The following is a 15,803-nucleotide window of genomic DNA, read 5'->3' as shown; positions in this document are numbered from 1 at the left end:
CACACTGAGTGAAGACACTGTATCTTAATTTATGCAGATTGTGGTTGATCAGGTGGTGCTGTCTTTCCAGTGTAGTCTTTCCAGAATGTAGAAGCTTCTGGATCATAGTTAGATTTTTGTTTGTTTGTTTTTGTTACCTTGCAAATACTTTTCCAGAAATTAATCCTGGTTTTGACAGGCAGTATTATAACTTAGCCCTTCATAAATGCTAAAATAACTTCCTAACTCTGCCTATTTTCTGGCCTTTGGGGGTAGACCGTTGAAGCAATTTTTAATTGTGTTATATGTAATACATTATTTATACAGGAAGTGAATAGTAATACATTTTATTCAGTTGATACTGTAGGGAGAAATATAATTAGCTAATGTAAAATTTGGATAGAATGGTAAGTTTCATTCTTCTATCATTATAAGCATTGCTCAAATCACTTTATAATTACAAATAATATCATCTATCTTTTTTTTTTTTTTTTTCTCCAGAAACATTGTACTAAATTACTGGTGAGCCACAGTGTTGCTGCCTACAACACACAATTCTTTTCTCTTATTTCTCTGGCTGGCATGCCGTGATTTTTCTGAGCAGAAGAATATGACGTTTTCCAAATCTTCAAGTAAGAAGAGGCTTTATATGCATGTAAAATCGTAAGAGTTTACGATGATAACCTGATAGTCAAACCTTCCTTCAGTTGTGTAACTTACACTGAGATGCCAGTGGAAGAGATTGATCTTTTACAAGCAATGATGTTTCTAGTATTTTTGATTGCCAAAGAAATACTTGCAAAATCTCTTAAATCTACTTGGAATTTTGAAAATATTTGGGCTCTGAGTTCTGTTTGCATGCAGGCTTGCAAAAATGCAATCCAAGTGTGCTTATCGGAAAGTCTTACTACTATTAAAAGAAAAGTAAGGGGAGGGATAGGCTTTCATGAGCTGTAGAAAGCTTTGAAAGTTGCAAGCGTGTTAGTTGAAGAATCATTTTTACAAGTTTTAAAATCTCAATGGACTGGACAAGTGATATCTACAGACTAGGTTAAAATATATTCTCACTGTTTATCATGTCCATTTGACAACATTTTATGTAAGGTCCATTTTGCTTTTTTATCCCCGTATTATGATGTTTATTTATTCAGGTTTTGTAAGCAGGGAGGATAGCACAAAGCTGTAAAACAACAATTGAGCAGGAAGATTCAGGTATACACAAACATCAGGAAATCACTGTATATTTGATTTAGCTACATTGATTTAACTATGTTTCTGAATTGTTTGTGTATATTTTCAGTTTTTCCTTTTAGTGGTTTGGGCACAGCTGTACCTTCTTCCTTCCTCTATCGTCTTTTATTATCCTCTTTTATTATCGTCAAAATTCTTGATAGAATATGATGAGTGCACACATTTGGTAATGAGGTAGAAGCACTGAGTTGGGGAACATAATATACATATAAAAAAAAAAAAAAGCCCTAAAATCAATTCCTCCCCTCCACATTTTTAGGTGGTTTCTGTTCACTGATGAGTTGTGTATGTTTGCTAAGGACTGGAAAAAACAAATGGTATGGGGAAATTGTACTGTTACCCTCTTTGCTTTCTAAACCAATAAGATAATATTCCTGTCTTCTACTTGTTAACAATCTTTAGAAAACCTTCTTTAAACACAAATATAAAAATACCACTTTTTCTTTCCTCAACTGTCATACCCAAGTCTCTTCCTGCAGGAAATTAGAGTTCTCTGAGTTCTCTCTTTGGTGTTCCCTAGGTAGAGTGGTTCCTTGTTGTCCTGTTTCTCCCTCAAAAAGAAGCTACAGTGCGTGTTGTAAGCCATAGTTCCTGTGGCTTCTGTGCAATCTCCATCTTTCTTTTATTTTTCAGGTTAATCTTTCTCTTAGATCTATACACAACAACACCTTTTTAGTAATCTTTTCAAAACGTACATGTATATCCAAGAAGGGAACTTCCTGTTTACTTATATTAGGATAAATTTGCTCAGCTGCATGGAAACAGTTCTTTGATGACAAATTCAAGTATCTCCTATAATTTCCAAGCTGAATTGGAAAGGTGAGACTATGGAAATTATTTTTGAGAGGTTGTGTATACATGCTGTCCAGGAGCAGTCTTTCCCACTAAGCTCAGCTTTGACCTTCAACCTCATGCAGAAGTCCTCTTTTTTTTTTTTTATATATATATATATATATATATATATATATATAAAATCCACCTTCTCTCCCTGTATTAGAATAAAGGAATATTTACATGCCTTTTGCACATTCGGAAGTCCTTTGACTGTATTGAAATTGAGAATTTCTATTAATAACCTATTTTGTAACTTATTTATTTATTTATTTTTTCCTTTAGTGAGTGGTTCTTATACGTGTATTTGAAGTTGATCAAAGCTGTCCCACTTACCTGAAAGTGAGAAAAAACAAAAACATCTTAGATTTTTACTACAGTTTTGGGAACTTAAATATCTTAGGGATTTGACAGTTGTCTGAGCTAAGTGCATTTATAAGAACTCTTAACTGTTTGCTTTTTTCACATTCTAGTAATTTAGGAGATGGTAATATTTGGCTGGAAAACTTACTTTCTAGTCCCATTTTAACTTTTGTATGGCACATTGTATAGATACATACTCAAAAACACATTTTACATACTTTTTACTTTTTGATATTAACTGCAACATTTTGAAAGAAATACTCCCCTTTGGAAAGAAAAGAAGAAATACTAACCAAAACTTACTTCTGCTTCAGATGCGTATACATGAAATACTGTTAACATTTATAGTATTTACTATAAATACATACAAAAAATGTATGTGTGCTCATATATTTGTTGTGAAATACTTGTTTTGTTATATCTGCTACGTCAGTTTTCCATCAGAGTATTGTTCATGCAGTCATTGACATGGTGCTGTGTAAAATAAACTGTACTGTGTTTAATAAACAAGCTGGGATAAATTGCAAGGTGAAGTTCTAGTGTCTGAATGTTAAATTGCAGTGGTGATGAAGAGATGAACATTATTTACATCTTAAGATACAGGTATAGTTACTATTTAGGTAGAAAAAATACATTTTTTCTTCTGTAAAAGTATTTACTGTTTGGCCTACATCATTAGTGATATAAACTGAATCTTAAAGCTGATTTTTTTTAATCTGTTGTTCTTAATGAAGGCAAAAGGCCTTCCACATTATAATGCAAGTGGTTTATTAGTTAATGTAGGCACACTTAGATCTCAAAAAAATGAATATTTTAAGAGAACTGTTACAGATGTCTGATTTCAGGCTGAATCATTTCCAGTTTAAGAAAACAAAGCCTTGTAATAACACTGAATATTTTAAATTCTCTAGGCTTAGTAGGCCACTGCAGGCTTCATTTTTTCCCCAAAAGTACGGTACCTTTCCTCTTTTTCTCTATATTTTAACTCAAAGGGGAAAATGATAAATGTATTAAATATTATTAGCATTTACTCTGTTTTGCTACCAAATATGTGCAGGGTCATGTTTTTTTATTTATTTTTTATTTTTCCTTAGATGTAGCACTGTCTAAAAAAGAAGCTCTTTAAATCATCATGTAAGTAAATAGATGAACAGAAATATATAGGAAAAGGAGAAATTACGTTAATGTTGAACTTTCATTCTCTGAGTTTTCTCATTCTCATGAAAATGCACACTGGACATTTACTTATATAATTTCATAATATTCAAAATTTCTATTAACTCAATCTAATTGCATTAGAAATACAGCCTTTTATGAACTTTTTGTGCTTACTAATTATTGCAAGTAGTCAAAACTTCATCCTGAGCTTACAGTTTGAGTGGTATAGCATGTGGTAATTTGTATGTTTGGTTACAGATAACACTTGGTTTACAGAATCAAAGAATGGTTTGGGTTGGAAGGGACCTTAAGGATTACCTGGTTCTAGCCCCCTGCTGTGGGCAGGGACACCTCCCACCAGCCGTGGCTGTCCAAACCCCATCTGGCCTGGCCTTGAACGTTTCCAGGGATGGGGCAGCCACAGCTTCCCTGGTCAGAGCCTCACCACCTTCATAGGGAAGAATTTCTTCCTTAAATCTAATCTAAGTCTACCCCCTTTCAATTTAAAGCTGTTGAAGTCCCATTGCTGCACTCCCTGACAAAGAATCCTTCCCCAGCTTTCCTGTAGGCCCTCTTTAGGTGCTGGAAGCCTGCTCTAAGGTCTCAGCAGAGCCTTCTCTTTTCCAGGCTGAACAATCCCAACTCGCTGAGCTTGTTTTCATAGGAGAGGTGCTCCAGCCCTCTGAGCATCCCCATGGTGTCCTCTGGAGTTGGTCCAGCAGGTCCATGTCCTGCTTACGTGGGGGGCCCCAGAACTGAACTCAGTGCTGCAGGTAGGGTCTCACCAGATACAATGGGGAAAGCTCTGAACAGACCAGAGAGCTGGCTTGTTCTTTTGTGCTTCTAAACACAAACCTAAAACATGGGGATGACCCATGCTTCATGGTACAGCTTTGCAAGGTGTGGACTACTCTTTGGTGTGTGCTTTTTAAATGGTGGACTGATGCAGAGAAAAAAAAATCCACTTTTGCCTATGCTCTAGTTAAGTTCCATGTTTCATGAAATATGGAAATACGGAGAGCTCTCTTAAACATATTTTCTTTTGTTATTTAAATATCCTACTCTACTTTTAGCTCAGGGGAAAAAAGCCACCTTTATTATATTTCTCTTGTTTTCACAGTTTTCATTTTAAGGTTCTTTTCTTTTCACTCCCTTACATGTGACCTAAAAGGCAAAAAATAGCATTTAGTGTCTCAGTTGAAGTGAAGGGTAATTAACAGCTTTGTTCTTCATCCAGCAAATATTCTAGTAGAGTATTTGATGAATCTAAGCTTTTTAATCAGTTTAGTTGTAGAGTCTACTGCACTGCCTGTGACTCACAAAGCTATTCAGCATCACTTCCCCTCAACCTTAGCAGTAGTTTGTAAGAGGGTAGCGGGCAAATCCCTTTTCCTTCATCTTCTGCTTGGCAGCAGTTCTTTTTATTTTTGAACTGCCAGTAGTATTCATAGGTTTCTGAGTCTTCCTCCTAGCACTTGTTGAGGAAGACTCAAAAAAAAGCTCCTTTCTTGGCATCTGTTAAATTGGGTAAGAAATATGTGAATGTTTTCCTCGATATAATGTTTATGAGAAGCATAGATGACTTTTGACCTTACCAGAGGTTTTGCTGAAGGTGGTTTCATGCTTACCTTTTTGCTTTGCTATCTTCAGTGTTACTTGTTTACTCTTCGTGTAACAAAGCTTCCTTCATCAGTTATGCATAATTAGCGTTTCCACTTACTTAGACGTGTCCCTAGAATAAATTTTTTTAATCATTGAATCAGCTCTTACACGGAGGTTTTCTAGATTGCTTTCTGACCATATACCAAAAATCTTGGAATTCAGAGTTAGTAGATTATAAAGGCAGTTTTAGTTACCTTCAGATTTATTCCACTGCATTTCTTACATTTTGTCAGTCTTAGAAGAACCTTAAACTCAGTGGTTGCTATCGGTGTGCCTTCTTATATGGGAGAAGTTTTTCAAGCTCAGCTTTCGTTTTCAGAATGACAAGTTTTCTGTCATGTTATCAGTGCTTTTACCTTGGCAGCAATGGATTGTTGTATAAACAATAACTAAGGAACTCTGGTGTTTTTAATGGCTTCATTGTTACTTCCCCTGCATGCGGTTCTTCTGCGTTAGGATTTTGCTGTTGGGTTCAAAAGCTGTCTATTGAAAATTCTGTATTTATGGAAGTGTAAAAAAATATTAAGCAAGCAAGATAACACAAAAATACCCATTTAATTGCAATATATCCACTGAAGTTAGAAAAAAATATCCCAAATCCATTTGCAAAACACTAAATAAAATGCCTCTAGATTGCAAGGGAACACTAAAAATAGTAAGACAAAAGTAGACAGTTTTCGAACTATATGGGGTGCATATAAAAATGGCATGCTGAGTGCAGACTGCACTTACCTAACACTCTTCTGTAGATTTCTCCTGCTTAATGCCAGAGTTGGGATCCAGAACAATGGATAAGATCTGGGAACGAAGCCGTTCCTTAATTTGTAATTAAGTGGATATTCTGAAAGCGAGTTACTCCAAAACCACGTGGCTTTCATTTTTTTATTCTTAAGTGTTCATTGAACAGCCTGAAATCATGAGATGAAAGGAAATAATGAGACGGAATGAACTGAAAAGTTTTATTGTACATGCTGCTGCGAAAGTTGTGAACTAGCTTGGAACTTGAAAACTGCATGACTGCATTAACGTGGTGTTGGGCTTGGGCTAGTAACCCTGCTAAAAAGCTCTCCTAGTGCAGGCTTTGCTTGTATCTCGGCTGAGTTTCATGTAAGCCAACACTTCCAGACAGTGCAAACACTGCTCCCTGCAGCAGCTGGGCTCTGGGTACCAGCGGCATACGTTCATGGGGTTGGTTGGAATAAATTTTGGAAAATACTCGTAACTTCCATTTCTGAGCTCTAAACCATATGCATGGAAGTTCTAGATGTCACTTCGTTTTTTGGCAAGATTACTGTTAGTTTTATTTCCCTGTTTTTTTTTGTTGTTGTTGTTTTTTTTTCTTTTCTGTAGAATTTCTTGTTACTATGAGAGGTGTGAGCTGCTCAGCAGTTTACATTTTGGTCAGAAAAGCTACTCTGTGGTATAGGATAAAGTATTCTTTATCCTAGAGGAGAAGAATATGACTATGCAGGAGCATGGTCACCCACTGCATGATTCAGCGCAGGCGTAAATCACTGTAATGCTGATACTTAACAGTTCTGCAATATTTTATTTCTCCACATCTGAACCTTGAATTACCTGTCTTCCAAGTAAATGCTATTTGTATTTATTTTGAAAATTGTAACCAGGTCAAATAAAAATGTCGTTGCTAATGATAAAATACAATTCTGTAATACTTGGAAGAAGTGAATTATGGTGAGATGCTGTGTGTCATAACAAAAAAAGGGTTTTGCATAGCTACATTGATATCAGTGTTTCCCTATACATCCTCATCTGTCTGTCAGAAAGCAGTCAGTAGGACAGCACTAGGCACTTTCTAAATAACTAAAATGTATATGTAACTCTAAATATAGCAAAATTGGAACAAATTTGACTTTGTGTTCTTGGTGCAGATTACTTAGGATTTAGTTTTGTAACAGAAAGCTTGTCAGGGAAGATCATCTTGTTAGCCTGAAATAAATCTTTCTGTAGCAGAATGAAAATACGAGACTAGGAAAATTCTTTGAGTTGTATACCAAAATTTATTATACATGTACTCCATTTTAAAAGTGTTGTCTACTTATATTAAAGAGTCATTGCAGAACTTAACTGGGAACAGATTTAGGAGGCTTTCAGATTTAATTAATTTGTGATTGCTTCACACCCTTTTGTTCTTATGCCTGTATTATCCTTTTCCTTACTTAGTCACTCCCCTCACCCTCTTTCTTTTCCCTGCCAAATTTGTTGACCAAATTTGTTGTAGCAGTTTTTGTGAGCTTTTTTTGTTTCTTTATTTTTTGATTTGCTATGCTAAAAGGTCACAATCCTAGTCTTCTCTTCAGGCTAGATCAGAAGAATAGTCTTTTTCTCTGCATGATCCAGTGTCAGTCTTCTTTGCAGTCAGGATATCGGTGACAGAAATCATTTCCAGAATTCCAGCTGGCATCCGACTGATTAGCATTTTGTAACATTGTGTAAAAATGCTTCCCTTACCCTGTCCTTCCCAAACCATTCTGGAAATGCTCATTAATGCTACTCAGGCAAGTATTTGGTCTCTGTCATGACTCATAATCCATTTGTGAGTCACTAGATTCTTCCTACTTGCATGTTCAAGTTATAGGTTCTCTACTTATGGGAGATTTTTTTTTTATTCACAATTGTGTGAGCTTGCATGTTTTAATATTAAATTTCAAGCTGTTAGTCTTATTACTTCTCATTTGCATACAGTTCTCTCCATGTGACATACTTGTCTACAGCAATAGAGGTGCCTCTGTACTTTGCGTTGTCATTGTTTTACCAACTAGTTCATCAAAATATTAAATTGTTGGTTTCAAGATAAAGAATGATTTCTGTGAAATTTAACTAGATACTAACTTGATTTGTTTCTTTTTCCTCCAAATTTTGTCTTCTCTATGTAGCTTCTTTTAGAACATACAGTTCCTCTATAAACTTTTGACACCTTAATTTTTAAAATTAGCTTATTACAGCATTGTCTAATGATACTGTATGTTTTTGACCATAAAAGATGCCTTTCTGAGCATTTTTAATGGTTACAATTCCACTTTGAGAGGTATGGTTAAGACATTTAGACATTTGCTGTTATTGAACATTGGGGGACTACAAGACGGTATGTCATCCTAAGAGAAAGGACTGTGTACAGAAAATAGTCTGCTATGCCAATACTGTATGCTCCCTTCTAAAGGTTTTACATATTTTAAACGTGTTGCCATGTTCAGTTTGAAATTTGATGCACTCAGATTAAGTTTCAAAAAGATCTGAGTTTCTGTAAGATGGTTAAATGTAATTTTTGCATTTGGTCATTTATTTTAGAACTGTAATTTTAAAACAGCGAACAAAAGATGCAGTCCCTTCTAATTAACTGTTAGTCTGAAAACTACCTTTCACTTAAGATGGGTTGAAAGTGGGTTGATATTAAAGCATTTGAGTTTCACGCAAGGATTTTCTAACAGAGGTTTCGACTGTTTATGTAGAACTCAGACCCTATTCCGTCTCTTGAGGGAGTTAAATGGAAAAAAGGAATCTTTCCACTTAGCTACATAGGATGACTTGGGTTCAGGTGGTGCAGCAAGCAGAAGAGAGGTAGAGAGGTGTATTTTAGGGGCTAGTGCCAGCCAAAAAAAAAAAAAAAAAAAGCATTGTGGTATGTGGCAAGGAATTGCATCTTAACCATCAGAATCACAGGAATTTTGTAGCAATTCGTTCATAATGCTTCATTGAATTTGAATCTATATAAAAGGGTGTAATATGTTTTTCTTCTCCCCTAAAATTGTCAGCAGAAAAAGATTTCTTAAATTCACTGACATGTTTGATTTGAAAGAATCGTGGAAGCTGTCAAGTTAGAACTGTCCTGGAAAAGTGTTTCATTGTGAAATTTGTTATTTTACCTCCATGTTGTTAGTGATCCCTTCCTTAAAATCCTTCCTAAAAGATTTGAATGCTCTCAAAGTCACACATTATGAAATATATTAATATAATGTAATATGTAATATTTGATACTTTAAATTTACTTGGAGTAGCTGTGATGCGTATTTGGCTCTGAAGAGCCTATTCACTGAATGAATCGGATCTTCCTAATGTGCCACCCTTGTGTGGCTTAAAATCATCTGTCCTGGTTTCCTTTTAACATTCTGACCTGAGTTTTAAGGAGATCTCTAGCTTGCTGTAGAAAGTGGTGAGAATGGCTTGTGACAGCAGGACTTAGAGTATGCTTGACAGGTTGAGCATTTACTTATGGCCTGAATTAGTAGTCTTATTTATTGTCATGTTTTACACTGGTACTCCATTCACTTGTGCTCAGTTGTGTATGATCTTGTGCATTTGTTGAGGTCATTGTCCTGTCTGCAAAAAGAATATTTATTTTCCCCAAAAGGTTTAGAAGTATACTTTCATTGAATTATAGCAGAATTAAATTTGCTTTGTGTTAATTTTTATGCATATGGAATTAGAAAATATGTAGACGTTTACTACAGTTCTTACAGCATGTTAAGGAAATTGCATGTCCATGTACTTGCTTAAAACAAAGCTCAAAATTAATCTGCAAAATGTAATTTTTACAGTACTCCTGAACTATCAGTATTGGCTCTGAATTCCAGATTCTTGCAATATGGACAGAATGGTGCAACTTCGATGATTTTTGGTGATTAAACTTTTTTGCTGCTTGCTTTATTAATGATCTATTAGGATTTGTCCTACTGTGTGAATAGTAAGTTTAGTAGATAATAATGCACACCTACTTACATGTTTTTTGTGTTTGTTTGTTTGTTTGTTTTTCCATCTTTAGGCCTAATGGCAAAAGAGTAAACCAACATGGCAGCTATGGTCCCACCTGTGAAGCTGAAATGGCTTGAACATCTAAACAGCTCTTGGATCACAGAAGACAGTGAATCTATTGCAACAAGGGAGGGAGTTTCCATCTTGTACGCTAAGTTAGTTAGCAATAAAGAAGTAGTGCCATTGCCCCAGCAGGTTCTGTGCCTCAAAGGACCTCAGCTTCCGGATTTTGAGCGGGAATCTCTATCTAGCGATGAACAAGACCACTATTTGGATGCTCTTCTTAGCAGCCAGCTGGCACTGGCTAAGATGGTGTGCTCAGACTCTCCATTTGCTGGAGCACTTCGAAAACGTCTCCTTGTATTGCAGCGTGTCTTCTATGCACTTTCTAATAAATACCATGATAAGGGTAAGGTGAAACAACAGCAGCATTCGCCAGAAAGCAGTTCTGGATCAACAGATGTGCATTCTGTCAGTGAACGTCCTCGGTCGAGTACAGATGCACTTATAGAAATGGGGGTACGGACTGGATTAAGCTTGTTGTTTGCACTGCTGAGACAAAGCTGGATGATGCCAGCATCGGGACCTGGCCTCAGTCTCTGCAATGATGTTATCCATACTGCAATAGAAGTTGTGAGCTCTTTACCACCTTTATCTTTAGCAAATGAAAGCAAAATTCCACCGATGGGGTTGGACTGTTTATCACAAGTAACAACATTTCTTAAAGGAGTGACAATTCCAAACTCTGGGGCAGATACTTTAGGTCGTAGGTTAGCTTCTGAATTGCTTCTTGGCTTGGCTGCCCAGCGAGGTTCTCTGCGATACCTTCTTGAATGGATAGAAATGGCATTAAGTGCTTCAGCTGTAGTAAACAGCATGGAGAAGACCAAGATGCTGCAAAGCCCAGAAGGGATGATCAGCTTTGATTGCTTTATGAGTATATTGATGCAGATGCGGCGGTCTTTGGTAGGTATACCAGCTTTAATTTTTCTACCTAGCAAATACAGATGCATTCTTAACTTAAACACAGTTTCTCAACACTGAATGCCATATTGGCAGTTCTTAATTGAATAAATTGCTTTAACATGTTTTAAAAAAGCTTCTTTCACTTGCAATATTTTTGCAGTAATTCTTTTGTTATCCACTATGTTTTTCTTCCTCTCTTCCCACCCATTTCTTCATAGGTACAGGAGATGAAACAGAGTAATTCCTGTCTTGTGTTACATTTAACTTTAGGAAAAAATCAGGGACATCATCCAATCCACTTGCATTTTATATTTAAGATAAGATGACAACAAAAGAGTTAAAAAGTATGAAATTGTTTCTAAGGCTTGCTTTGTTGAATTTGTTCACAATGCAGAGTTTTGCAATACACTTTTTCAAAGTTTCACCTCTCTGTTTATACATTTTTAGAGAATCAGTAAGATTTGAGATGTTTAGCATTTCTCCTACTGCTTGGAAATTTATACCCTATGAAAACGGACTAAATTGTTTGTAAATAAGGCATGTGGCTTGCTTTGTCATTTGAATGCTTACTTTTCATCCTAGATGAATATTTTTAAAGTTATGAAGTTAACGCACAGTGTGCAATTGACAGCTGTAGTAAGCTTCTGCCTCATACACTCACTGGAACAGAGAACAACTTTTTCCCTGAAGTGCGGTTGTTTTTCTCTCCCCTCTCAACTTTCCAATACTTACTAAAAAATGCATTTTTTTTTTTTAATTAAAAATTTGAAGAAATACAAAATTCTGTTTCTAGAGTGGTTGATGAGCAGCTCTAGTTTCCTTTGTGCAGACTACTGAAATCCTATTATTAAACTATAGGAAAAAATTCTAGCCATACAGTAACACAACTTAGTAATATACTGTTTATGTTTTAGTTTATGTTCATATTTATAGGAAGGAGTAGAGCTATTTGTAGTTTTATTACTGCTATTCAGTGTTTTAATGGAGGACTTGTGTCAAATTCTAGATGGGACCAACTCTTTAAAGTGTTGCTTTGATTCTAATAGGGCTTTTAAAATTCTGAACGTAATCTGTTTTCACATTAGCCAGTAGCAGATCCTTCCTTCACACCAATTCTGTTGTTAAAATCTGCTTTCTTTAGGAATGTAAGCCTGCTGTGTTAGGTAAGTTTTATTCTTTTGACTGAGGAAAGATGTATAGCATCTATATTATATCAGTGAAGGATTCTGGTGTATAGGTTACAAACTCATTGCATGCTAGGATATGTGGCTTTTGCAAGATGAAAGGGAAGAGAGAGTGGATTGCCAGAACAAATTGTTTGGTTCCGTATTTTTCCAGCCTAAGGGTAAGTAGGAGAGAAGTGTGGCAGTAGCAGGACTGAACTTTATCTGTTGTGTTTGTGTGTGTGTTTTCTTTTTTTTTAACTAGATATAAAATTACAAACCAAAATGTAGAGGTAATGTGGGCATAAAAATAATGATGGTTACTGATTTATGATTTAACTAGTAATCATTTTAAAATGAACACAAATAAAATGCATTTAAGAACAAAACTGTATTAGGAAAAATTAACTCTAAACCCAAGTATTTTCACAAAAATGGATAAATAAGAATGTTCAACGAACACTTGTCACATTTTTGTTACCCTAAAATGTATGGAGATGTCATACATACTCTAACAACAAATCCCTACTGTATTTTGTACTGTAGCACTGTTGCTATATGGAAGCATTTTTCTCACAATAACACTTAAAAATTGTAGGGATCATCTGCTGACCGGAGCCAATGGAGAGAGCCAACTAGAACGTCTGATGGCTTATGTTCTCTTTATGAGGCAGCTCTGTGTTTATTCGAAGAGGTATGTCGTGAATTTAAGGTAACTGTACTTTACATCTGATTGATGTGTATGTTTGGATGGGGTTGAGTCTCTGCTGAGTTATCCTGGAGCGGAAGAGGAAGGCCAAAACAAGGTGAAAAGCTAAGATGCAGAAAAACGAAGTAATTTGGAAAAGTTACTGATGGTAAGGTGATGATTTGTGTTTTAGGCAATGTTGTACCAAAAAGAAATTTAAGTTGCATCAAACACTATTATAGGGAGATAAATGAAAATACACTGTGTAATAAATCTTTCTTTTTAATAGGTTTGTCGAATGGCATCAGACTACTCAAGAACATGTGCCAGCCCTGACAGCATTCAAACGGGTGATGCTCCCATTGTTTCTGAGACCTGTGAAGTTTATGTTTGGGGTAGCAACAGCAGTCATCAACTGGTAGAAGGAACTCAAGAGAAAATACTTCAACCCAAGCTTGCTCCAAGTTTTTCTGATGCACAGACTGTGAGTGACATTTATAACAGTACAGTGTAAAACCTAACACCTTCGTAGTTACAGCATGAAACGGGAAAGTAATGCTTAATTTCTAAGTGCCAAAGTTGTAATAAAGGTACAAGAATTAACCACACAAGTTACTTTACAGAAAATATCTCACTACTTTTATTGATGCCTGGAAAAAGGATTCTGTTTCTTTTTTAATGATGCACATACATCAATATCAATGTAAGAAGAAAGACTGAATTATCTAATTTACAATGAAATGCATTTCTAGAGAGGAATTTGCTTGCCTGTAGGTTTTTATCACTGTTGTTTAAAAGATAGCTTAAGTACTTAATCATCTTTTCCATTGGTGTTTTTCACATCAAGTATGTCTCATTTAAAAGTCCAAACAGGGCTAACTGCTGGCACAGAAACCTTAATTAGCTTTCTGAAAATCAATATACAGTATGCTCTTTCTGCTCTCAGTCACAGATTGTGCAGTTGCAGTGTAGCACTTCTATTGATGCGTGACACAGAATAGTTTGCTTTTCTGTTGCTGTATTGGCTTTGCACTGTTGACTTAAGTAAAAGCATTTTTCAGGGTCACTAAACAATTTAGGTACATTTTCTGAAATTGTTTTTGTTGACTTCTCTGATTCATTGTATATGCCAGTGAACTCTAGGACCAGGAATCATAAAGCAAGCTTATGCATTTAAACAAAACAAAACAAACAAAAAAAAACAACCACACACACACACCCCAAAACCTGAGCTGAAACAAAACAGGAGTGGAATGAGTTACTTTGTCTTTTTAATCGTAATAAATTAATGTATCTTCAAAGACTGTCCATTTCATGGGTCTAGGAGATCTGAAAGCAGCCTGAGTTCTGCAGTCTATAGAAGAGATGCAAATAAGAACCGTTTAATCGCTATTTATGTCCTCAACATAAAGAAAATAATTTCATCAAGTATTTTTCAAGGATTAGAATTTTATTGCTTGCTGGAGTCTTAACTCTCCTTAGTTTTTATGTTATACTATATGAAAGGGATATAGAAAGAAACTTGACATTCTGTTCAAAAATACATGCTTTAAGACCTACAGATGGTTTCTACATTTATCTAATCTTTCTTTTTTCTTTCTTTCTTTCTTTTTTTTTTTTTTAATATTTTACCTTTCTTGTTTATAGATTGAAGCTGGACAATATTGTACTTTTGTAATTTCTACAGATGGTTCTGTTAGAGCCTGTGGTAAAGGCAGTTATGGGAGACTAGGACTGGGTGATTCTAATAACCAGTCTACATTGAAGAAATTGACTTTTGAGCCTCATAGATCTATTAAAAAAGTATCATCTTCAAAAGGATCTGATGGGCACACTCTAGCATTTACAACAGAAGGGGAAGTCTTCAGCTGGGGTGATGGTGACTACGGAAAACTGGGTCATGGAAATAGCTCAACTCAGAAATATCCCAAGCTTATTCAGGGTCCTCTGCAAGGGAAGGTATGTTTTGTATAGGAGCACACCTATGTTTGTTCTATTTAAAAATTGAAATATATAAAATCTTAAGATTCTGTGTTTTATGTAAACTTCTATTTGAAGTTAGATCTGTTTCAGGAAAGCACTTTAACTTGTTTGTTGCCTTTAGGCATGTGATTTGGACGATAGCTTTGTTGATAAACCTTCTTGCACTACTAGAACTTGCTTACATGATTTTGTTGAAGTGCAGTGATGTTTCAGAAGAACATTGCTTTTGTTAGCTGTAACATCATGACTTTTCACATGCAACTTTTTAGTGGTTTCATTTGTATTGTCCAAAAAGGCCTTCTTTTCCATATATGTTGATGTCTTAGCCAATGTTTTAAACACCTGCTTTTGCTTCTTTCTGCTACTGTGTAAGGCTGGGATATTGTTATGTTAAATAAATCATGACCTATTTATAGATAAACTTACCTCTATGTGTACTGACTTCCACTTACCAAATCCTAAGCCGTAAACTTCGCAAAAATTAATTTGGCTGTGTACTTGCTCTGCACAAGCGTAGATGTATAATGACTCCTTTCGAAAGTTGACTTTCATAAGATTTCAAAATTCCTATTTGTTAAAAAATGTAATTATTATTTTCACATGTGTCTTAGGTTGTTGTATGTGTATCAGCTGGATACAGGCATAGTGCTGCTGTTACTGAAGATGGAGAGCTATACACATGGGGGGAAGGAGACTTTGGAAGATTAGGTAATTTTCAATACTTTTGAAAGAATTCCTGTGTCTAGTAATGATGCTATAGATACTTGCTTTTTTCTCTTACTGTCCCTTCTAAATATAAATACATATGCACATGTATACAAAGGTGTGCGTGTGTATAGATGAATATAAATACTAGTGTAAAGGCTATTAAAAATTTCAGTGCAGTTAATTCTATAAATATTCTATGATTATTTTCCAAGAAAACTTAGTTCATTCATTATAAGATTATATATGATAGCCATTGCCACTTAAATGTAAACAACAGGTAT

General features: G+C 35.4%; 1 protein-coding gene across 12 annotated transcripts in view; it reads left to right on the top strand.

Annotated features, from left to right (window-relative positions):
- The window catches only part of HERC1 (HECT and RLD domain containing E3 ubiquitin protein ligase family member 1), a 105,288-nt gene that overhangs the window by 9,337 nt on the left and 80,148 nt on the right, over positions 1–15,803 (top strand). For 10 of the 12 annotated variants that reach the window (XM_032195046.1, XM_032195055.1, XM_032195053.1 and 7 more), the window contains exons 2-6: positions 10,025–10,980; positions 12,742–12,837; positions 13,121–13,315; positions 14,479–14,790; positions 15,426–15,522. In XM_032195046.1, coding sequence (XP_032050937.1) covers positions 10,051–10,980; positions 12,742–12,837; positions 13,121–13,315; positions 14,479–14,790; positions 15,426–15,522 — 1,630 coding nt within the window. In that variant the 5' untranslated portion in view covers positions 10,025–10,050. Of the gene's footprint in view, positions 1–572; positions 612–9,826; positions 9,881–10,024; positions 10,981–12,741; positions 12,838–13,120; positions 13,316–14,478; positions 14,791–15,425; positions 15,523–15,803 lie in introns of those variants that run through there. The other 2 variants (XM_032195045.1, XM_032195044.1) reach the window with 2 other exon arrangements.

This window comes from Aythya fuligula, chromosome 11 (genome assembly GCF_009819795.1).
Source record: "Aythya fuligula isolate bAytFul2 chromosome 11, bAytFul2.pri, whole genome shotgun sequence".
Lineage (NCBI taxonomy): Eukaryota > Metazoa > Chordata > Aves > Anseriformes > Anatidae > Aythya > Aythya fuligula.
This window is presented reverse-complemented; position numbering and strand designations above follow the sequence as displayed.